Source organism: Kryptolebias marmoratus, linkage group LG11 (genome assembly GCF_001649575.2).
Source record: "Kryptolebias marmoratus isolate JLee-2015 linkage group LG11, ASM164957v2, whole genome shotgun sequence".
In the NCBI taxonomy this organism is placed as follows: domain Eukaryota; kingdom Metazoa; phylum Chordata; class Actinopteri; order Cyprinodontiformes; family Rivulidae; genus Kryptolebias; species Kryptolebias marmoratus.
In genome coordinates this window covers 12,371,737-12,394,966 of record NC_051440.1, presented here as the reverse complement: position 1 = coordinate 12,394,966, position 23,230 = coordinate 12,371,737, and the positions used below count along the sequence as shown (strand labels likewise).

Below are 23,230 nucleotides of genomic sequence, written 5' to 3'. Positions count from 1 at the left end.
TGCACTTCGTCTGGCCCCTCACCTAGGACCTGTCTGCCTTGGGTGACCCTACTAGGGGCATGAAGCCCCTGACAGCATAGCTCCTAGGATCATTGGGACACTCAAACCCCTCCACCACGATAAGGTGGCAGCCCAGGGAGAGGCTTTTATTGTATAGCAAACTATTATTTATGTATGTTGTAATACAGTTACAAGAACCTAGAACCCTGGACTTAAAGGAGTAGTTCAGATATTTTGAGGTAGAGTTTCGTAGAAAGGTTATGAACAATCAATATCTCACCTGTTGTGGACAGCACTTTGAACAACCTCAGAGTTTAATCCTAACCAGACTGACAAGCTAAAGGCTAATCTGAGCAGATCCAGAACCAAAATAGGTTGCTGCCTTTTTAAAATACATACTAATATCTAAATCAATTCCTACATAATTCATGGTAAATATTGTGAAACTGACAGCAGTGTAAAAGTTTATAGCATATACATGAACTGTCTTACATAAACTATCTGAGCTGCGACTGTTGGAGACTAGTTTACGACTCGAACTTGATTCAGTATTTCAAGAAAATAGGCAGATTTTCCATCTCAGTCTCACTGAGCTGTGACGTTTGAAAATATTGGCTTATTTTTTTGTCCACAGATTACAAAACTGTATTCTAGGCGATGTCATCTGCCCATATCACACCTGCCTCGGCCCACTTTGTTGTACCAACCTTGGCAGCTGCCCCCATATTTATGATTTAATCTACAGGAGTACACTTTTGAGATAAAGATTTTTAGGACCTGTCGGAGTAAAGGTCTCGTGCAGGTCTGAAAATACAGCTCTCCAAGTGACAAGACTGTGTGCCTCTGCGACTCAAGCAAGGAAACTGAGAACCCCCATGAACGTGGCTAGACTTTCAGGAGACTCCCTCGTAAAAGCCATTTGCCAACAAGTCGACAGGAGTTGCAGTGAGATACCGCCTTTACTGTTTGGTCTTGGACTCTGAATAGCTAATCACTTGTTAATCTGGTCTGAATTAAACTATATTCCTCCAAACTGAGGCCAATTAAAAAAGCTATTTATGACACACAGTAAGTTAGTCGTTCACACCCTTTGCACTAAAAACCCCACTTCAAAAGATCTGAACTATCACTTTAAGGAATACCCAGCTGCAGCCTTCACAATCGAATGAAACCGACCATAAAACAAAGAATCCTGCCCACCGAGATGTAATTTGGCTCAGATCTGGATTAACTGCTGACGCTGAGCAGATAGAAGTGTTGAATATGATTGGATGCTGCTGGAATCAGAGCTGACTCTGGCTTGTTTGCTCTCCTCTAGCCGGACATCGCACGAACGTTTTTCTGCCTACTCAGAAAATCAAAATGTATGAAGAAAATGATTTTAGTCCCCTTTGAAAGCTATTTGAGGTGGTCAAGCTGTGGCAATAAAACAAAGGCTTCAGTCGAACAGAAAAGACACTGTAGACTTCCCTGAATGTGTTTAAATTACATTAATTACATTTTTAGAGTCACGTTGCAGCCAAACTCGTCTTTCAATGCAAACAAAGCGGTAAAAGTCCACAAAGAGGGAAATATCCCACTATGAAAGAGAAATAGGGACACCTCGTATTTTCTTTCCATTTTATGAAGCTGTTGTAAAACCCTGCACCTGAACCACATCTTTATTATAACATGGAGGTTTCGTTGCATGTCAAGCCTACGTCTCTGCCTATTGTTGAGTTACAGCTTTTAAAACCCACAAAATTAAAGACATAAAATAAAAGCACTTTCACTCATTTGTGGTGAAGGAAATTGGCTGAGTTAGGTTTCACTGAGTGAGTCACCCTTTTTTTATTATTTCCCTGGACTTGCCATATTTACCAATAAAAAATATATATTTTTATAGAGAAATGACTGCATTCTTAATGCCTTTGAATCAGAGTTAATAAATTTTTGTGCACAATGACACAGTCCTTTATAAGAACTGTAACTAAAATTTGAAGCACAGCGAGGTTGTGATTTGAATGAGCGTTGCTAAGCTTCGAACAGGCAACAATTAAAGAAATGTATGGCTGCAGATCATGAAGGATTACTAGATTTTAAAGATGTGACTCCTTGTTGCTGTCATCTTTTATCTACGCTGACAGACTTCACAAACACAGTTAACAAGAATCGTTGGACCTGCAGATCAAACTAGCTGTAAAAGAGACAGTTTCAGTGTTTGGCTGCAACATGCTGAGGGATACAGTGTATCTGCTGAAAATTCTCATAAACAGTCAGACTGTCGTCAATAAAATGTCTGAAAATTGAGATAGCTGATAATATGGACAATACCAGGTTTAAGTTGTTATTAGGGATTACTGATAATGCTTTAATGACACAAAATGTCACATTTTGAAGAATGCATCCCATTATATTTCTCTGAAAGTGATAGCTCATACCTTTTGAAGTAGGGTTCTGTGGAAAGGTGATGAACAAACAATATTTTACCTGTTGTAGAGCGCTCATTGAATGGCCTCAGCTTGAAGAAGTAGAGTTTCATTCTGACCGGACTGATGAGTTAATGACTAGTCAAAGCAGAGCCAAAAGTGGAGACCAATCAGTTTCACAATACATGGGTATTTACATGTAATTCTATGATTATTTGCATATGCAGCTAGTGGCAGCAGCTAGCTGGTACAACCTGGGCAAATAATTGTGTAATGCAAAACTAACAGCTTCATAAAAGCAGCATTTGCACAAGCCAATGTTAAATTTTTGAGGTTGGACTTGTTTTAAGGCAGCAGCAATCCAGTTTGGTCTTGGTGTCGCTCGGACTAACTGTTGTTGATTTACTCAGAATTAAACTCTGTTTCTCCAAACTATTAGTATTCAAGAAGCTATTTACAACAGGTGTAACCTTTCCATAGGACCCCACCGAAGGATTTGAACTATCCCTTTAAGAGCCACTTCAATAAGTTATTGGTTTTAAAAGAAGAATCTGCCCTAAGCAATAATTTAATATGACTGACACCAACTCACATCCCTGTAAGGCTAAACATCAGCAGCCACGCTTTGTCAGCTTGTTGATTTGATGCCATTATTCTCCATTCAACATTCAATAAAAAGCTGCAGAAGAACAATATGTTTTTCCCAAAAAAAAATCTACTTTAAACAGTTCATTTCAGAGCATACTCTCTGAATCAATTTTTTTCTGTCAGGTGATCAAACACTAGTTTGCACCAAATAAGCTCAACAACAAGTCAACTGATTGCCGGGACCTTTTGCGCAGAGATTTATTGCTCCTTGGGGGTTGATCCTTTACTGACTCCGGTGTTCAATCATGTTCCAGTTTAATTCAAGCCCAGTCATAATTTTTCCTCTGGGAGCTTGACAATCTGTACAGCATACAACAACACCCTCTGTCCCTAGACTCAGCCTTTCATTTTTCATGAGTATGAGTCTTGCTCTCACCTTAAATTTCTTCTGAAAGGGTTGTGATGAAAATTTGTACACACATTTATTGTTTCAAAGAGATCAAACCTAATAACACTGGTGATCCTCCAGTAATTCAGCAGCTCAAAGATGTTAATACAAATCGGACTTAGCCTACTTGTTCAATATTATGAAGTCTGTTGCTTTCCAGCTGTTGTTCAGTGCATTGCTTAAGCCTGTTGGTTATTAATCCTATTAAACTAAAACACTAAGTATTAGACAAATAATAATAATAATAATAATGAGTGTTTACTCTTGAATTAGGCGACAAATGTGCTATATCACTAAAAGAAAATGATGTAAAACTGCAATGGGAACTCGTTCAGTGGGTAAATGATTTTTATTTATGGTGATTTATGTAGCACCTTTCTCTTCATAGTACTTAGTTAGCATGATTTAGTCTAATGCTAATCATGATCAGCCAACACTTAAAAACAGTTCTAGTTTTGAAAATGGAAACAAACTCACACCTAATTTGAACAGTTCTGCATAAAGTCTGTTTGATTCTCTGTACATTTGAATAAAAATCCACCTAAGCTTTTCTACTCTCTTTGAAAACCCTTTGATTTCTTTTTTATTAGCATATCTCCTGCCTAGTATGCTTCAACAGTCATGAAATATATATATATTTTTCCATGCGCTCAGGTCATGCATCTATGCAGCATCATCAGACCTATATTTGAACCTTCTTAGTATTAATTTCTATAACTAAAGGTCCACAGTTTAAAGACATTTACACCAGTACCAAAGGTGTTCCTTATTTTTTTAGCAGTAATTAGCAAGCATTAGCATATTAGCATGCTGAGCTAAAATGTACTTTATAAGCATTGTCCAAGCCTTGTGAGTTCTAATGTAAACATACAAAAAATAAATATTGTAATAACCAGCAGCATTATACCAGAAGTGCACACACACACACACGTGTTTGAAAATGTGTTTTTAATGATGGATTGAAGCTATCAAGGTTGTGTTGGGAACAAGGTTATCTGCCATCATCTCTTCTCAAAGAAGACAATCTTCAAGATAGTCCTGTGCCATTAATCCCTATCTGTCTGTGCGCCTGTGCAGCAGATTTCATCTGAAATGTCAACAAATAAAGAGCTGGCTTCCCAAAAACCCCATGAAGCTGGACAAAGAGGCCTTGCCTGACTTGGAGGAAAGCGACTGCTACACAGCCCCCTTCAGCAGAGCTCGCATGCATCAGTAAGAATGGGGCAAACACACACACACACACACACTCGTCATCACAGAAACTCTCAGTCATGACCATATTGCCATATAATATCAGCATTTGTATCAGTACAATTTGTGATAAACACTACCATCGGTTTTCCTTTTACCCATCAGATCATATTCTCAGCTCTTGTTGAATTTAGAAAGCAGGACATGAAATGTGTGTTTGTATATTTTATAACATTCAGCCTTCAACCTAAAAGCCAGAGCAGGACAAGATGATCATAAATAAGACATCAAAGTATAGCAGCGGATATCCATTAAATATTTTCCTCCCTGATCTAATCATGTTTCTCTTTTTGAAAGTTTCTTTGAAAAATGAAACACATCGTCTAGATTTATTTGTCAAGGAACCATTTTCAAATTTCAGTTTTCCTTTTTCTTACTTTGATTGATTTTGAGGCTTTCTTAGCAACATAATGACACAAGAGGAAGTACAAACCTTCCAGCATTACGCCGTCATTTGCGTTTTTACAATCTCTCCACTCTCATTGACTCATCTCTCATTAAGGGCCTGAACAGGATGATATTGATGTTATGTTGCGTGATGAATAACTGAAGGAGCGTGTCGCCGTTTCTTCCCCAGTTTCACCATCAACAACAGAGAGTCGTTCTTCTCAAATTCCACCAGAAGCAGAATAGTCCATCATGTCCTGCAGCGCACCAAGTACGAAGACGGAAAGTCCAAGATGGGTAAGGCGCTTCATGCAGAACTGCTTAAACTACATTTCTAAACGTAGCTGTTTTTTGTGCAGCATACTGTACACATCCATCACTTTTTAGGGGGGTTGGGGGGAATTGGAACCATTTTAAAAGCAATACTGTTGAATTTGACATTAGCAACTATTTTAGAAAAGTAGAAAAACAAACATTTGTAGCTTTGCCTAATTGTCAGCATCACCTTTTTTTTGGGGGGGGGAGAATTTGCACTATTACCAAATTATCAAATCCCGTTTATTCCTGGCTGCTGCTAAAGTCTTTTTGGTGATTAAAGTTTGGTCTTGAAGCACTAGAATAGATGTAATAATAATATTTTAATGTGAGTGACCACTTTACTTTCCAACAAATAACTTCATCTGGACCACAGGAGTAAACAGTCCTTTTCGTGTTCACCCTAACCTCTTCTCGCTCTCGCCGTCTGCAGTTTCTGTTAAAAAAAATGGCACAAATACCTGTTCTGTTGTCCTAAAGTAATAACTGTTTTCACACAGTACAATGCCTGCAATCAGTGCAGTCACTTTGTTGTGACTGCAACACGATTTTGCAGAATCCAGTGGAGGTATATGGATGTAAAATAAAAATGGTCATCTTGAGTTTCAAGACCTGGCAGCTTTTAAAATGAACGGCTGTAATTAGTTTCATAATGTGCTAAACGCTTCTGACTAAGAATGTGTGGGTTTCAGTGAGTCTGTTGCCGGACTCTTGCTTCTATGAATAACCACTGCTGATGTTTTGATGTGTTTTCTGTGTGTTATTTTGGGTGTGATGTGTTCCTCCTTTGAGATGGCCCGCTTTATTTCACTGCAGGCATCAACCGCTTACTGGGCAACAACACGTACGAGGCTGCGTTCCCTCCACACGAGGTGGGCTGATGTTTTTTTTAAGTTGATCCGAGCTCGGCCTCATGACTTAGCGAGGGGAACGACACATTTTGCTATGCGGTGGTTTGAGGGCCTTTTTCTTGTGGATAAAAGTTAAACGTAAGGAGAAGTTAACGCTCAGAATTAAAGCATCAGGAAAAAAAAAAACAGATCATTAGACGGATATGAATAATAAATCTGCACGTTTGTGTCTCAGATGTAGATTTTGGCACACTTTTGTCTCCTCAGGGCGGTTACAAGAGCAGACATCCAATTAAGACGCACGGAGCCCAGAACCACAGACATCTTCTGTATGAGCGCTGGGCCCGCTGGGGGATCTGGTACAAATATCAGCCTCTGGACCTCATCAGGTAATCTGCAGCACAAGATCTTTTTATGTCTTTACTTAAAGCGTGCAGCGTACAAGACGTGTTGTTTAAATATAACAGAAAGTAACCCGGCTGCTCCCTTTGCTGCGTGACAGAAGGTTTCTGTTGAAGAGAAACATCTTGTAACGCTCCTCAGCCTCATTTCATCAGCCGGTTTAACAGCTGAGGCTGAACCCATTTCACTTACACAACTGACTGGGTGCCTCCGTATTTGAGCACCGTTTGTTTGGGTTTTACATTTGACGTGAAAAAGAAAAGGAATGGATTAGCTATTAAAAATAGAGACTTTGTTCAGAAGACAAGAAGAATAATTAAACACAAGTTTCAGCTTTTCATATTAATTTTCATGTTACTTGTATAAGTTGATCACCTCACAGTTCAACCTTTGACACTTTCTGTAGCAGCTTGACTAAAAGTCTTCTTTTTCTTGTTTTTTTTTACCTGTTTTCTAAGTCCTACTGTTTTGGAAACACTCATTTTCTAAGTTTATTTGCACATTAATTTTATTAAGTTTAGGTCAAGCTACTGTGAGAGCCAGTGGAAAGCCTTAGGTTTAAGTTTAGACTTTTCTCTAGCATGTTTAAAGGCAGTCTGACATTTACTAATGGAATTTACTGATATTTTTTATTTAAATTAGTTTTCTTTATCTGTGAATTATTCTTTGTACAGCTGGCATACATACTGGCTGTGACAATCATTCACATTTAAAATAAATAAAAGGGGTGAGGGAACACAGCTCTGAGGTGACTCAATAGAGGACAAAACAACATCAGAGAAAATCCCATTGTTCCTCACCTGCTGGGATAGAACAATTAAAAAGTCCAAAAGCCAACATATGAGGCTGGAATCGAGACCATAAAAATACTGTAATTTCACAGCTAAAATGTGACACTGAATACAGGTAAAAGCAGATGAAAGGTCAATATAAAGTAGTCTTACAAACGTTTTTATACCTTCTAAGTGTCTTAAAATCATCTAAATATTTTTTACCCTCAAGCCCACTCCAGAAATACAGTCATGTTAACAGGAAATGTAGCTTATTGGTTAATTTTCATCCCTTTTTTTGTTGCATTCAGGCGCTACTTTGGGGAGAAGATTGGTCTTTATTTTGCATGGTTGGGTTGGTACACTGGCATGTTAATTCCTGCAGCCCTGGTGGGGCTTTTTGTCTTCCTGTATGGACTCTTCACCATGGACTCAAGCCAAGTCAGGTCAGTTCACACATCCAGCGTACAGTACCGAGTCGGAAAACTCAGATCCTCTCTTCTGTTCATCTCAGTGTAGATCAGTGACTCAGAAATGTTGCTCACATTTTTCTGTCTCCTCAGCAAAGAGATTTGTGAAGCCAACACCACCATAATGTGTCCGATGTGTGAGGAAACCTGTGAGCCATGGACCCTGAGTGATAGTTGTGTTTTTGCAAAGGTGAGTGTATTTTTAATCGCCGTCCATGTGTCAGATCAGACTGCAGTCGAGTTTCTCACTCGACTCCATTTTGTTCCAAAGATGCAAAAACTAGCATGAAACGTTCAACTCATATATTTGTGTTGCAGTCACAGAATCATTGACATCTATATTATGTACTTCTCAAAATTAATTCCTTTTTATGTTTTAATCATTTTGGTTATGGTAATTATGATTAAGGAATTAAATGTGGTTACACAGTTTTAGACACATGCATAATTTCTTTTAACCACAGAAAGGCTGTCAGCTGGATTCTGCCAAGTAATTATGAATTTGATTTGATTTTTATTACACTTTAAATAAATAAATCCTAATGTCATGATTGAAGAGGGTTCTGTAGAGCAGGTTGTGTGCACTAACAGATGGAAACTTGTCCAGATGCACCCCTGTGGATAGAAAAATAAATAAATAAATAAATAAATAAATAAAACAAACAAAAAAAAGTGTACATGTGTTTTGTTTGGTTAATGTTTGTTGTCCTGACTGCAAATTAATTCAGGTTTTTATTAGTTAGCAGCTGTAAGTAAGTGCACTCCGTGGACCCTGGGCACCTCAAAACAATTAGGGTGCCCTTACAAATTACTTATAAATAGTTAATGAAGTTGATTTTTTAAGCTGTAAACACACAATGAAGCCATTTGTAAGCAGTTAAAGTGAATTAGCCAAGTAGTTCCATAAGTTACCTTCAGGTAAGCACTGCAAACATTTGTGGATATGAAGTTTGTTTCGGTATCTAAAGGTATTTACTTTAAAACAAAAATCTGAACTGTGCAACTACTAAACAACTAACTTTACCTGAATTAATAAAAGTACAGTATAACACTTGAGCTCGCCAAATAGTAAGCCTGCTTCAGTGTCAAAGTTGTGTTTGGTAACGGGTTTATAAATTCTTATTAATGCCCTACAAAGTATTTACACACCCATGAATATCCTATTAATGAAGCATTATTAAATTATTTATAATGATTCCCCTTATTGTAAGATGGCACCCTGACAACAAAAGAAGATCAAATTTGATTCCCAGCTTCTGTCCATTAATGAGGACGGTGTGAAGCAGGTCTCAGTCTGTAAGTTTCTGGGTGTGCACGTGGATAATAAACTCTCCTGGAACACACTGCATTGGGAGCAGAGACACAGCAGCCACTCCACTTTTTAAAGACACTGAAAAGGAACAACTTAAACATAACAAAGAACCTGTTGGTGACTTTCTTCCAGCGCTCTGTTGAAAGTGTCTTGAGGTAATGCACAGCGCTGCTCAGCAGCACGGAGAACGGCGCTCCGGAGGGTCATTGCTGCTGCTGAGAAAACCCATTGGCTCCTCTTTGCCTTCTGCTGAGGACATTTTCAGATCACACTCCCTCAATAAAACCCGCAGCATCCTTATGAATCCATTACATCCTTGGCCTCGTGTGATTGAACTGTTGCGCTCTGGAACGGGCTTCGGGGCGATAAAGTCAAGGACAAACAGACTGAAGCACATTTTGTAATGCTACAGTCATTACTGCACTAAATACAGACACTTATTACTTTTAATACAGGAAGGGAATTATATTCCTCTCTGCTGCTCCTAACAGCTGTAAGATTGTGGAATGTTGTGGTTTGTTTTTTGTGTTTTTGTCACCAGATGTTGTTGTATTGCTTTAAGCTTTGCAATGACAGTAAAAGGTATTCTGTTCTGTATTACGCAGAAATTCACATTACATTACGTAGACCTGTTGTTGGAGGCGTAAATTCCCTTCAAGTTCCTTTTTAAGTGTTTCAACTGCTTCTGCTCTTTAAGCTAAACTAATCAGCTTATGGCTGTAGCTTCATAATTACTCTGCAGCTGGGAAAGTAGCATCCAACCTGCTTATTTAACTCTTGAAAAGAAAGCTATTAGCAATTTTTATCAAACTGGTAAGTGAACTCAAGGGTGAAGTATTGAGGTAAAGAGGCATCCAGCATGTGTGTTTTTGATCAAACTGCAGGAACCCTCGATGCACCGAAGTCATGATTCCTCTTCCCTTGTGTGTTTCCAGGTGACGCATCTATTTGACAACGGCGGCACGGTGTTCTTTGCTATCTTCATGGCTATTTGGGGTAGGCTTTTCGAATCCTTCTTGTTTGTCCCAGCTTTTGCTCTCTGCTTGCTGTAAACACTTGTGCTGTTCAGATCTGTTTACACTGCGTTCGTGCTCCAGTTCTCCACTCAGCTCCTCCAAACACATTAAGTTTTGTCAGCTGGGGAGTTCAGCCCAGTAATCAGTCTGTGGTGAGAGCTGCGCTCCGTAATGTGTTTGTCAAAGGATAAATAATGGTCAGCTTTCTTTCTCTGACTGAACGTTTGCTTCGGTACCTTCAGCGCTATCCTGATGTAATTAGCTGAATAATTATCCGTCTCTTCAGATGAAGATTATCCTTCTCCTGTCAGAGTCGTAGAGTTGCACTATAATATCGGTTTATTGCTGTTACTTTCCCAGAGCTGTATTATCTCTGTAATGCCGTGTGGGAGCATCAATGTGCAGAAGCTCAGCCAAATCTATTTATCCACCAACGTGGTAAATAGTCACCTGTGCCAGAGGGAACACTTGGCACTTTTTGTTCTGTGTTTGGGACTAAATCAAAGTGAGGGAAGACTCAGCTTTGAGTCCTGCTCAAACCCCCCTTTTGGCTCCGTCACCCACAGCAGCAGCACTGCACCAGTGAGCGAGGGCACTTCAGCTCAGCTGTTTGAGTGCATTTGTTAGAGAGACATGAAAAAATTGGTTAGCCCACGAAACTGAAAGTAGGCACGCTTTTCTGTCTCTTTAAACAAAACTGGGTCAAGCTATATTAAACTCACTGTAACAGCAAAGTTTTCCTGAAAAAGGGCTCAGATTCTGCAGCTTTTTAATGCGAGGTTGCTTTTTTGTTTCATAATTACGAAATGTGTACAACTGCATTGCTCTTCTTCACCGATCATTTGGCTCGAAAAGGTGCAGAAAATAGTCAGAAATGTTTATGACGATTCCTTCCAACCCAGGTAATTGTGGTGGATTGTTTTCTGCTAGCTTCCAAAAGCACTAAATATTCAGCTTGCTATTAAGTAAATTAAAAATTAAAAGCCAAGTCTGAAATGAAAGGAGGTGGAAAAATAATTTAGCTGATAATGTAGTTTATGATTTATAAATCAATTAAGTGGCAAATGTGTCAGCTTTATGAGACCAAACAGCTCCAGACCAGAACTCTGCTGCAAAATCTCACAAGTTTTATCTTCGATCTACCCCAGACCGTACACACACACACACACACACTGGATCAGTGATTTAAAAGCTTTTCACGCTGCGCCCCCTTCTGGAGAGATGACAAACAGTGTATCATCAGTCGGTTTATTTTCCAATCAGGTTTGCAATCAACCATGATCAGCCTGACACTTTGTCCCTGGTTTAAGGTGACACCTTCTCCAGACAGCACACTTTCCCCCCCCAGTAAAGGTAGAGAAACTCTTCCCTCTTTGTTCATCATAACTTCTGTCTGAGTCAACTGAAGAATAATGAGTGGACCCACTGTCCACACCGCGCTACACGTCATTCATTTGTCTAATTGCCATGAAAACACGGTTTGACTTGCAACAATGTTAGTTCCGCCTACAACCTTTTTAAGGACGCACCGCCCTCCTAGGGGTCGCCCCACAGTTTGAGAAGCACTGGTTCATATGGACAAAAGTATTTATCCACACCTGTTAGTTTTTTTTAATTCAGGTGATTCACTTAGTGATGGGAAATCTTACTGCTTCAGCATACCAAGACATTTTGGACAATGTTGTGCTTTCAGCTTTGTGGCAACATGACTGTCCTCATAAAGGCATGCTTTGATGAGTTCTGATGGGAAGAACTTAACAGAACCATGACTTCTACCTCACTGAGCACCTTTAAGATTAAAAACTGCAAGTCAGACCTTCTTCTCTATCATCATTAAAGTATATTTGAATACAATGATGATCAAAAATGGCCAAATACTTGTCTCCATATCGTGTAAATAGTTTGTTTTTCTTTAAATTCAAAGACAAAATGGTGTCAGATACAGTATCTTTGTGTGCCATTCTTTTTTGCGCTCATAAAAGCCTTTTTCTGCTGTTACATATCTGTGACGAACCAGAGCCCATAAAAGTGGTGACAATAAAAGAACCGTCCTTTCTGGCTTTCGCACAATAAATCCCCACACAATGGAAAACAATGCATCCAGACAGAAATCTGTTCACAAGAGGCTTCATTTTAAAAGCCTTTCAATAGAAAACAACAACAGCAATTCAGGGGTTGAGTACAAGTGAAGCCTTTTCTCTGCCGCCGCTGTTCTTTCACCCTCTCCACCAAAGCAAAGTCGCCACAATCAGTTTCCATGAACATGTCTGCGCGTTCACTCAGGATGTATGTGCATGCATTGTGTCCTCAGTGAGTTACCGTGTGTGCTCTGTGTGCACTTCAAAGTAGATCAATAGTATGATGAATTCCTGATCCCTTCTGCAGCGACGGTTTTCCTGGAGTTTTGGAAAAGGAGACGGGCTGAACTCACTTACGACTGGGATCTTATTGACTGGGAGGAGGAGGAGGTACGTCAGCAGTGTGCCCCCCAAAAAAACATAGACCTTTTTGTATTTTTGTTCAATCTTTATATTAACTAAAGCTCATGAATTATTATGATGTCATTCAGGAGGAGCTAAGGCCTCAGTTTGAAGCCAAGTACTCCAGGGTGGAGAGAGTAAACCCCATCTCCGGCAAGCCCGAGCCCTTCCAGCCCTTCTCGGACAAACTCAGCCGGCTCATGGTGTCTGTGTCAGGAATATTCTTCATGGTGGGACCTTCAATCTCTGCTTAATCTGTTTTATTTAGGGATTCAGGGTCAGACTGCACTCAAACCTTTTAGCTGTTGTGTAACATCTCCCCCTGCTGGACAAATTGTGTATTTAAAAGCCTACACTAATCAGAACTGAATGTTTTTTTTCTTATTATTTAAATAAATGTAATTAGTTTTTTTTTTGTTTGTTTGTTTTGGGTTTTTTTGCACAGTTCTTCACTGTCCCTCCAGCCTGAACTAACAGTCTCTCCGGTCCCTGTGCTTAGATCTCCCTCGTCCTCACGGCGGTGTTTGCCGTGGTGGTTTTCCGTCTTATCGCCATGGAGAAGTTTGCTTCCTTCAACTGGCATTTTGTGAAGAAGAACTGGCAGTTTGCCACGTCTGGCACCGGCGTCTGCATCAACTTCATGATCATCATGTCTCTGAACGTGGTGGGTGGACTGGACGAACATCATCTGTTTACATGTTCTGTCCAACAAATGTTTCGTGTAGCTTTTCATTTAGGAGTTTGTTCCAAGAAAAAGTACTTTTTCCCTCAGGAATTATGATCTTCTCATCCTGTTGATGCCTATGAGTTCTTTCACTTTTTCAGGTCTATGAAAAGGTGGCCTACCTGTTGACTAATTTAGGTAAGCTTTATACACTTTATTCATGTGTATCTGTTAGCAAAATACCTTATTAACCACTGGACAGATGTTAATGACACTTTCAGGAAATAATCACTGGATGTGCATCGACAACTGATTAACTTTTGCAGTCAATCTAATACAAGATGGCTGCCAAAGCCAACAGACCTTACAAAACACAGAAATGCCTATAACTGAGTTAATTTGACAAATACTGGGCTAAAATTTGTTGTGGTCGTAGCTGAGAATCATCCCCAACAGATAATTTGAGCACTATTACATCGTGTGAGAGCTTTGCTTAAAACAATGACATTAACTGTTGAAGTCAACCCTGTTTGTCTGTTAGCAAAATATCTCATGAGCTAAAGTACATACTTTATTGAAACTCTCGGAAATTAATCAATAAGTGTACATTCACAACTGATTAACTTTTGGAGAGAGTCAAATTCAAGATGGCCACCACAACTAATTAGGTTTGTTGCTTTAACTCTGTATATTTGACACATATCGGGCTCAGGTTTGATGTGGTAGTAGCTGAGAGTCATCTCCAACACATACTCTGAGGGCTAAGAGATTTCGCATGAGATTACACATAACAATTTGATCCAAACGCCTCTTTATCATTTTCTCAACACATGACCTTAGTTTAAACTCTGGCATGAAAGGCAGCAGGCGATAAGCTTTCCTTCAGGGAGTGCTGGGACTTTAATTTTTGCTGAGTATTTACGCTTCCCTTTTTTTTTTTTTTCCTGCTTCATCGTGACCCCTGTGGTTCCTCTTCCTCAGAGCACCCACGCACCGAGTCTGAGTGGGAGAACAGCTTCGCTCTGAAGATGTTTCTGTTCCAGTTTGTGAATTTGAACAGCTCCACGTTTTACATCGCCTTCTTTCTCGGAAGGTAGGCCGGCGGCTCTGAACTTTGCTGCTTCTGTTCGCAGGGAATATTTGCCGACAAACATGTCCGATGCCACGACTTTCGCAGCCCTTTTCCCACCTCGCTGTAAAGTCAAAACACTGTCCTGACTGCAGATGTGACTAAACCGTTGTTTATTGGGCATCATTATCACCTTGAAAGACCCTTTATTTTTACCTCCTTCCCATTATTTCATCAGTAACAGTCTTCAGCTGCTAACGACGCCCCTCTCAATTTGCTCAGGTTTGCTGGCAGGCCTGGAAAATACAATAAACTCTTTAATCGATGGAGACTGGAGGAGGTGAGCACCCTTCACAATGTGTTGTGATTGTTTCAGCAGTGACTGAGGTGATTATTACCCTCTGTGCTTCAGAAATCCTCAGTGATTCATCGTTCTAACGATCCGTCTGTGCATTTTCCGTGCGAACCATTAATCCTCCCCATAATTACCCGGATTTTCAATAATCAGAAAACAGGGCGGGGGTCGAGTGGGTCCACAGATATTTTTATATCTTTGAATTACCAGGCATGAAATATTGACGCCATGGTAAATCTTTTTTTCTTTTTTATTTTGTTTTACTGAAATGTATTTTTCTCAGTGTCACCCCAGCGGCTGTTTGATTGATCTGTGCTTGCAAATGGGAGTCATCATGTTCTTCAAACAAATCTGGAATAATTTCATGGAACTTGGTTATCCGTAAGTACCTCGTTATGACCACGTGCTTTTCATTAACAGGTTGGTTTATTTGTTTGTTGTTCTTTTGGTCATTACCATATGAAAAGAGCAAACGAGCTCAGATTTTTCTTGAAAAAAAAAAAAAAAAAGGCTCCTGCTGCGCTCGTTGTGCTGTCAGAAATAATTGCGTTCGGTTTTCACTTAATTACCTCCTGTTTTCTCAGCTTGCTGCAGAACTGGTGGTCTCGTAGGAAGATGAAGCAAGGAGGTGGCGGCAGGCCGAATGTGGAGAACAAAACCCAGCTTCCACAGTGGGACAAAGACTGGAACCTTCAGCCCATGAATGCCCACGGGCTGGTGGACGAATATCTTGAGATGGGTAACACATTTCACTTTGTGTATTGATTAAAGAGAATATAACTCCGTTTTTATCAGCCACAGCCAAAAGGAGAAAGGTGGGCAGCTATGTTGTTGCTTGTGGCTCTGTGCAAGTCTGTCTGTTAGCTAAATATCTCAGGAGCTACTGGACGGATGGCTATAATTCAGTCAATTTTTCTGACTTGGAGCTAAAACTAAACGCTGCATTTATCAACACAAGCTGATCTTCCTTTCAAATCTAGCATGAAAACAGGCAAGCAATTTATATAACAATATTAAGGTCCAAATGTGTTTGTTTTTGTCCTTTGCAGTTCTCCAGTTTGGCTTCACCACCATCTTTGTAGCAGCTTTCCCGCTGGCTCCCCTTCTCGCTCTGCTCAACAACATCATCGAGATCCGTCTGGACGCCTACAAGTTTGTCACTCAGTGGAGGAGACCCATGCCAGCGCGAGCGACAGATATAGGTTTTTGTGTCGCCCTGTGTAGCTTTTTACTGTTTGTGCTATTTTTTTGTTTGTTTTTTGGATCAGAGACACTCTCCTCTCCTCCCAGCTTAGTCCCTTCCACCTGTGATGCAAATGGGTCATCCCTCTTTTAAAAAACACACACACACATGCCAGAAACAGTTCATCGTCCTGCATAGCTCTTCCAGCATACCTCCTCTCCACCTGATCCTCTTTCATCCTGATGCATTTTAAGAACTGAAACACTCTCTGAGACACTGTGGGCTGAGACTGGTTTCTGGGCCTGAGGAGGATGGAGGAGAGTAGACAAAGTAAAGCACGAATTAGAGACATTAGAAGAGTCTTAGTGAAAGGTTATGGTAACTAGAAACAGTTCATCCTATGGAGTTAAACCAGCCTCTGTATCCTGTCCTTCTGTGCTGCCATATGCTGCTCCTCTCGTGCCATCAGCCATCTTGTAATAAAACCGCTTTATGTGGCACATTCCTCAGTAGCTAAAAGAAGAGCGCACTAAAACATAATTTTATATTTCCCAGCTGAAATGACCACATCTTGTGTCAGAATAAAAGAGTGTTTTTGCAGACACACACACAAGAAAAGCACATTTTGCATTTATTAACAGTTAATTATTTGTTTCCACAGCTGTTTGTTTGACTTTTTGGCTACTAACAGTTAATGTTTCTCTAATATTAGATGTAATAAGCTGCAAAGAGCTTGAGTTTCAGTATTTTTCACAAAATCGTGTAGTTTTGTGTTGCAGTGAATTAAAATATCTTTCTTTTCCACAGGTATCTGGCACGGGATTCTCGAAGGTATTGGTGTTCTGGCAGTCATCACCAATGCCTTCGTCATTGCTATAACCTCAGACTACATCCCCCGCTTTGTTTACGCCTTCAAATACGGACCGTGTGTGGACAAAGGACAACACCATGCAGATGAGTAAGTACCAGAGGAGGTGTTCGCTGTTTATATACATCTGTCGGTGCGGCTCGTGTTACAGCGTGACAGCTTCTCCCTCAGGTGCCTGCAAGGCTACATGAACAGCAGCCTGTCTGTGTTTGACATGTGGGAGCTGAAGAACAGCAGCAAGTTCAGATACTGCAGGTACAGAGACTACAGAGCGCCGCCTTGGAGCTCGGTGCCGTACGAGTTCACCCTGCAGTTCTGGCACGTCCTGGCCGCCAGGCTCGCGTTCATCATCGTCTTCGAGGTCCGTCGCTGCCCGTTTCTTCTTTGCGTATTTAGAAAGCAAGCAGCTCTAATTTAATCCCCTCACAATGTGTGACTTTTAATCAGCTTTAATATTTTTAGCTGCTTTTGGATGGTTTTATGTGTTGTTACAACGAAAGCCTCAGAGCCCAACTTGAGGTGACTTTCACAGTTTAATTAAATTACTCGTCTGAAAAACATGAAGATGCTTCTGCTGTGAAATGTGTGTTAGGGTTCATATTTGCATGCTTTTTAAAATGGATAGTTCACGTTTTTTTGGAAGTGGTGTTGAGTGGAGTATTAGTTTTTGTTTGTAGTCAGTATCTTACCTGCAGTAAAAGGGAGTCAAGCTAGCAGCCGCTCAGATGAGGGCTATAAAACAACTCGAACCAAAAATGTTTAGGCAAATGCTAAATTTGGTGTTCTTTACACTGGTGGTTCTTAAACGTTTCTGCTTTCGACTCACAAAATAAAAGTCTCAGAGACTTTGCTAAGAAGACATTTATCAAAGAGCTTCATCTACCAATATATTATTTTTTATCGACTTATGACTGCTGTTTTTATCTCTTTGTAACAGTTAAGGTTAAATATGCAATTGGCTGTTATTTTTAGTTAATATGATTCATGTAGCTTTTCTCAAGTCCCCCCACTTGGTGTTTTGTGACCCACGGTGGGGTCCCGACCCTAACTTTAGGAACATCTTGTCTCTGTGTTTGCAATCATTCGTTTTTATTTTGTAATTGCTGCTTTAACCAAGAGAACTGGAAGTAACAACTGCTTCTTGGCAGGATGTAGTTAACAGCCTCCGTTACATTGATTACGCAGAGCAACACAAACATTGTTCAGTTGAGTAAATATTGACGATGTAAACAACAGTTACCTCCCCAGCTTTACTCAAACTCATAGTAAAGTTTGGAGTTTAATTTGTTTTAGACAAGCCCTACTCTGAGTAGTTCTTAGCTTGACTCCTTGAGAATTTCTCTTGTTTTCTCTGCCTGCTGCAGGTAAGATATTAACTGTTTATAACCACTCCACACAGTCCCACATAAACAAACAACAACCGCAAATTATTCCTTTACTTATGCATCAAAACCCTTCTTGTCCTCCTTCATGGTAACTCACTTTACTGCCTTTCTAGCACCTGGTGTTTGGGATCAAGTCCTTCATCGCGTACCTCATTCCGGACATGCCGAAGGATCTCTGCGACCGCATGAGGAGGGAGAAGTACCTGATGCAGGAGATGATGTACGAAGCCGAACTGGAGCATCTCCAGAAAGAGAGAAAGAAGAACGGGAAGCGTTATCACCACGAGTGGCCTTAGCTTTACCTTCATGTGTCCCCTACCATCACTCAGCCCTCAGCTCACAGGCACCCCCCCGTCCTCGCACCGGCCCGCCTGCCTATACGTCTCTCAGCTTTCAGAGTCTAGCTTTGCACGTCTGATTCTCTTACACCAAAGACACCCTCTTGAGAGACTCTTCCAGAACTGTCCAGGGAGAGCTATGACTCACCTGTTCCCGCGTCCCCTCCTCCTTCACCTGGCTCCATCCAGCTGGTTGTTCTTGATTGCGTGCCGTGTCATGGCTTCAGTGAGAAAACCTTTGCAATTGTAATGTTTACTATGCAGACGGAGGGCTGCAGATCACTGCTCTTCACTTTTTGGCAATCGTCCTGCACTCCCTCTGTGTGGCAGCTAGCACTTTGCTCTGACTTCGCTGTGTGGTGCACCTCGCAGCATGTTTCCCTCCCGCCGTCGCCATATGTGACTAAGCTATTGGTGGCACTTTCTTGTTGCTGAGTAATTCTGGTGATGTGGCTACCAAACAAAAACTGCTCTTACAAAAAAAAAAGAAAGAAAAAAACAAACTGTACATTACCATGGAAGCATGCCGATCAATATTTGCAGACGTTTCATCAACTGCAAAGAAAAAGCAACAACATTGAAAGCACTTATCGTGGAGGATGTTGACATCCATCTGTGCATTCGACAAAGAATTCTCTCAGAAATCTATAAAGTGCATGGTAATCTTGTTTTGTACCTTTTTAATAGACCAACTTCCTGTCTTAATGCCTGGTTCATGTGTGTGTGTGTGTGTGTGTGTGTGTGTGTGTGTGTGTTTTTGTGTGTGAGTTGTGTGTTAATCTCTGTGCTACCGCTGAGCTTAACTGTCTTGAGCTGAGGAAATGTGAACTTTGTGCAATTTGATTGTGCCTACAGTGAAACAATATTATTACAGTTATGTCACCAACATCCTGTGAGGCCAGTGTTGAGCAGCACTTTTTTTAAATGTAAGAAACTTTATTTTTTTTATCTCATTTGTTCTTCTGTCTGCTTCCTGAACTCTCCTGTGAGGGTTTGCTTTGGATGAGAGTCACACCACAGTACCTACTCTGGTCTCAGCAGGCGGCGACGGTATGCTCCTGTTGTGAACAATGTGCAGTTTAGCACAGAACCCAAAAATCTGCTCTTCCGATGTTCTCCTTGCAGTCTGTTTCTCATTTGCTGTTGGAAGCTCTGCGGTGTGGTTGAAACTTGGATATTTTGGAAATATCTGTGGCTTGGATGCTCAGTTTTGCAAGGAATATTCGCCCGCTGTTCCTCGCGCACAACGCCGAGCGTACATGCTTCTGTTTCAGTCCCTCACCAGAGCTGTCAAACACAGCTCTGGCTGATTGCTCAAAACAGAAACGGGGAAGTTTGTTAGATTCAGTTTGGTGACATCACCTTTTGTTGTGGTCATTTGGGATGCCGTGGATCAGAACCGCATGTTTGTGCCCAGTGAAGTCAGGAAAAAAGGTGTCACGACTGACTTCTGCTCATGAGACTCTGTAAGAATCAGGATTATACATCAGTCATGTTGAGTTTTTTTAGGCCCCATCTACATTACTCTGGATATTCCTTTTAAACTGATTTTTTTTCTCAGTTCACATAAAAGACTCTGTCCACACGATACTAACACATATGATGAAATACCCCTACCATGCCACTAGGTGGCGAGAATAAACCTTGTAAAAACTACTCCATTGTTGTTTTGGTCTCTTGGGCAGAAAGTGATAGTGGGCAAGTGCAAAATATGCTGCTAAGTCATCATTTTAAAAAAATCAAAAAGGAAAATTATGTATATTGCACACACCAAAAGTTTTTTTTTGTAATCATTTTGGGTTTTAAAAAAATCTAAGTTTCTTCTCACCAAAATCAACTTTTGCATGTAGATCAGGGGTGAACATGCAGCAGAAAATCTCTGATTTTAAAAATATTCAGTGTACTGTGGACTGGGTCTTAGTACAGGGGTGAACAACAGGTTGTATTTGTCTACTGATGACAATTATAAACAATGTTATGCACAGAAAATGTGATTCTGCTCCAATTTAACACATGAAGGCAACAAATAACACTATCCTGGATACATTTTACACACATTTTTTTTTCCCTCATTCTGCTTTTTTAAGGTTTTTATGTCTGTAATGTGTGTTTTTGTTTATGTTGCACTATCAGCACAAGTTCCCATTTCCCCTCCTCAGACAGATGAAGTTCTGTCCACATCTCTCAGGTGTCTTCTGAATGTTTGCAGATGATCTAGTTTCTAATTATGTTTTCTAAGATGCAATTAAACTGCTTTTTTTGTTAGAAATATATTTTTGCACTGCAGTGCTTTTGCATGACTGATATGCAGACTCACGGTAAAAAAAGAAGAAAAAAAAAGGTAGTTGATCCTGTTTTAGCATTGCTGCAGTTTGTGTGTTATAGCAGATCAGAAAATGTGCACTTCATAGAGACTGTGTGATGCAGGTTTCGCTTTCAGGTCATGTTTAGTCCAACCCCTTATTGTTTCATTGCTTTTAAGATCTTATTCCACTACTTAAGCTACTAGTTTTCAGAACACTTTCCCTCCTATGTGAACACTGAAAATCTATGCATGTTGTAGTCCTTGAATGCTACGTTTCTTTGAACAGACGCAGATGTAAGTTTGCTGGTACATTTGTAGAGCATGCATGTCTTAGCAGCTGCTTTGAGCAGAGCTCACTTCTGTAAAGTTGTTAACAGCGTCTTAAAACACATCACCTCTAAGTTTTGTTGTTTTTTTGTTGTTTTTTCTGTGCGACCGTTTTCGTAGTCCCGGCTGGATTTTATACCGAAGGAGTATTTTCTAAAGCAACAGCTTGGACTTCACAATGCTGAACCTCATCTGTGCTGGAATTTAAAGGAGAGTGGGATGTGAATCCTCTGTTTGGAGCTATAAAAGATGTTCGACCCCTTCCCAACAGCTCGAGTATTTAACCTGAGGGGGGAGGGGTGATTTTTATGAATGACTAATAGCATGACCTTGGATTTCTGGCCTGCCCTGCTACTAATCATTTCCATATGGATCTTCATCCTTTCACCCTCAACACAAATGCTGCACAGTGGTGAGAAGCCTTCCACCGTTGGCAATAGCACAATGTGAGTATTGTATCATAAGTAATAATGGCGTGACCTTGCACATACCTGAAAACATAGCAGCCTGCAGAGGGATTAGGCTTTCTGTCGTATGCCATGCCTCCTAATAGGATCATGCTGATGTAGTTGATGTTGAAGCACAGTGACGTCGTCAGCTCTTAATTTAATTGTTTAATAGGATGATATGAACCGTACCAAGAGCTTTGTTTACTTCATTCCTGTTTACATGTAAAAACATTTAAATGTATAAAAAAAAGAAACTATGTAACATAAAATACTTTGGATATCACTCTTTTCTGTAATAAATCATGGATTGTAACTTTTAAATTCAATCTGAGCTCTTTATTTTAATTTTTTTAAATTTTATTTTTTGGGGTGGAGTACAATAATAGCAAAATAACCTCTTGGCCCGTTTAAGTTGAATTAAATCTGCATACGTTGCAAACAGAAGCCCACCCGAGTGCAGACAGTTTTGTTTTTTTTTCCTTTTGCTGTTATTGCAAACCACAAAAGCTTCTGGCCAAAATGTGCTCATGTAGCATATTGTTAAAAAGATTGTGTTTCTAAAACAAACAGTCTGTTTTAGCATTGCACTGTTTTCCCCCACCACAGTATTAAGTTTGATACGACTCAGCTGCTCAGCCTGCGTCGGTAACTGCTTTTCCATGCGTCTCATGTCGGTCGACATAAGCCGTCATTTTTTACAGTAAAATCTAAATATTCCAGACGAAAAACGCAAAAGTTAAGTTTACTTTGAGCTCTCATGTGTCATACTTGAATAATTTCCTCTGTTAAGTCTCCCACAGAGATATTTCCTTTCCCCTCTGTGGCTAATGGACCGACGTGGTTTCACATCCTCGCTGTTGGATCTGACAGAGAAAATATGAACAATATACTGAATCTTTATTATGTGACCTTATTACTCCATAGGGATAGTTCAGATCTTTGCAAATGGGTTTCTGTGGAAAGATTATGGAGAATTATTAGCCTCAGTTTGGAGAAATAGAGTTTAATTCTGTCTGGACTGACAAGCTAATGGCTAGTCTGAATGTTGCAGAGAGCAAAGTGGATTGCTGAAAATGTTGATACAGGTTTATATTAACACAATTTTCTAAACATTTAACTGCCATCAGTTTTACATTGCCTGGTTTTCCAAGCAGAAATATTATGACATCCCTGCAGGAAGTGCTCCAGGCTGCACAGGAAGTGCTACAACTAGCTGCTGTTGCCACTGCTTGTGCTTGCAAATTAACTCAGAATTCCATGTAAACAGCTGTGTAAAGTTAAACTGACAGTGATAGAATTAAACTTTGCTTCTCTGAACTGGGATTGTTCAAAGAGCTACCTACAGCAGGAAAGATATTGACTGTTCAAAACTTCTCCATAGAACTCCAATCCAAAACAACTGAACTGCTGCAGACAAATTTACAAATTTATAGCTGAGCAAACACCTCCACCCATTGGGTCACTGTCAGGGATCTTCATTATTTCAGTTCCTTTAAAAAGTTCCTGAATCTGGATAATGATCCAGATCACCACCAAAATCTGATCACTTGTTCCTTGTACCGTGTTTCCTGAAAATTTCATAAAAATCC

General features: G+C 40.2%; 1 protein-coding gene across 3 annotated transcripts in view; it reads left to right on the top strand.

The window, feature by feature from the left end:
• The window catches only part of ano3 (anoctamin 3), a 43,225-nt gene extending 24,166 nt beyond the window's left edge, over positions 1-19,059 (top strand). For 2 of the 3 annotated variants that reach the window (XM_037978245.1, XM_017405766.3), the window contains exons 7-25: positions 4,522-4,656; positions 5,273-5,379; positions 6,214-6,269; positions 6,516-6,637; positions 7,732-7,866; positions 7,984-8,080; positions 10,138-10,198; positions 12,604-12,686; positions 12,788-12,928; positions 13,198-13,362; positions 13,524-13,560; positions 14,344-14,455; positions 14,714-14,771; positions 15,070-15,167; positions 15,371-15,525; positions 15,836-15,988; positions 16,777-16,927; positions 17,009-17,198; positions 18,336-19,059. In XM_037978245.1, the coding sequence (XP_037834173.1) occupies positions 4,522-4,656; positions 5,273-5,379; positions 6,214-6,269; positions 6,516-6,637; positions 7,732-7,866; positions 7,984-8,080; positions 10,138-10,198; positions 12,604-12,686; positions 12,788-12,928; positions 13,198-13,362; positions 13,524-13,560; positions 14,344-14,455; positions 14,714-14,771; positions 15,070-15,167; positions 15,371-15,525; positions 15,836-15,988; positions 16,777-16,927; positions 17,009-17,198; positions 18,336-18,518 (2,239 nt within the window). In that variant the 3' untranslated portion in view covers positions 18,519-19,059. The remainder of the gene's footprint in view (positions 1-4,521; positions 4,657-5,272; positions 5,380-6,213; positions 6,270-6,515; positions 6,638-7,731; positions 7,867-7,983; positions 8,081-10,137; positions 10,199-12,603; positions 12,687-12,787; positions 12,929-13,197; positions 13,363-13,523; positions 13,561-14,343; positions 14,456-14,713; positions 14,772-15,069; positions 15,168-15,370; positions 15,526-15,835; positions 15,989-16,776; positions 16,928-17,008; positions 17,199-18,335) is intronic. The other variant, XM_017405767.3, reaches the window with a different exon arrangement.
• Positions 19,060-23,230: the final 4,171 nt, after the last annotated feature.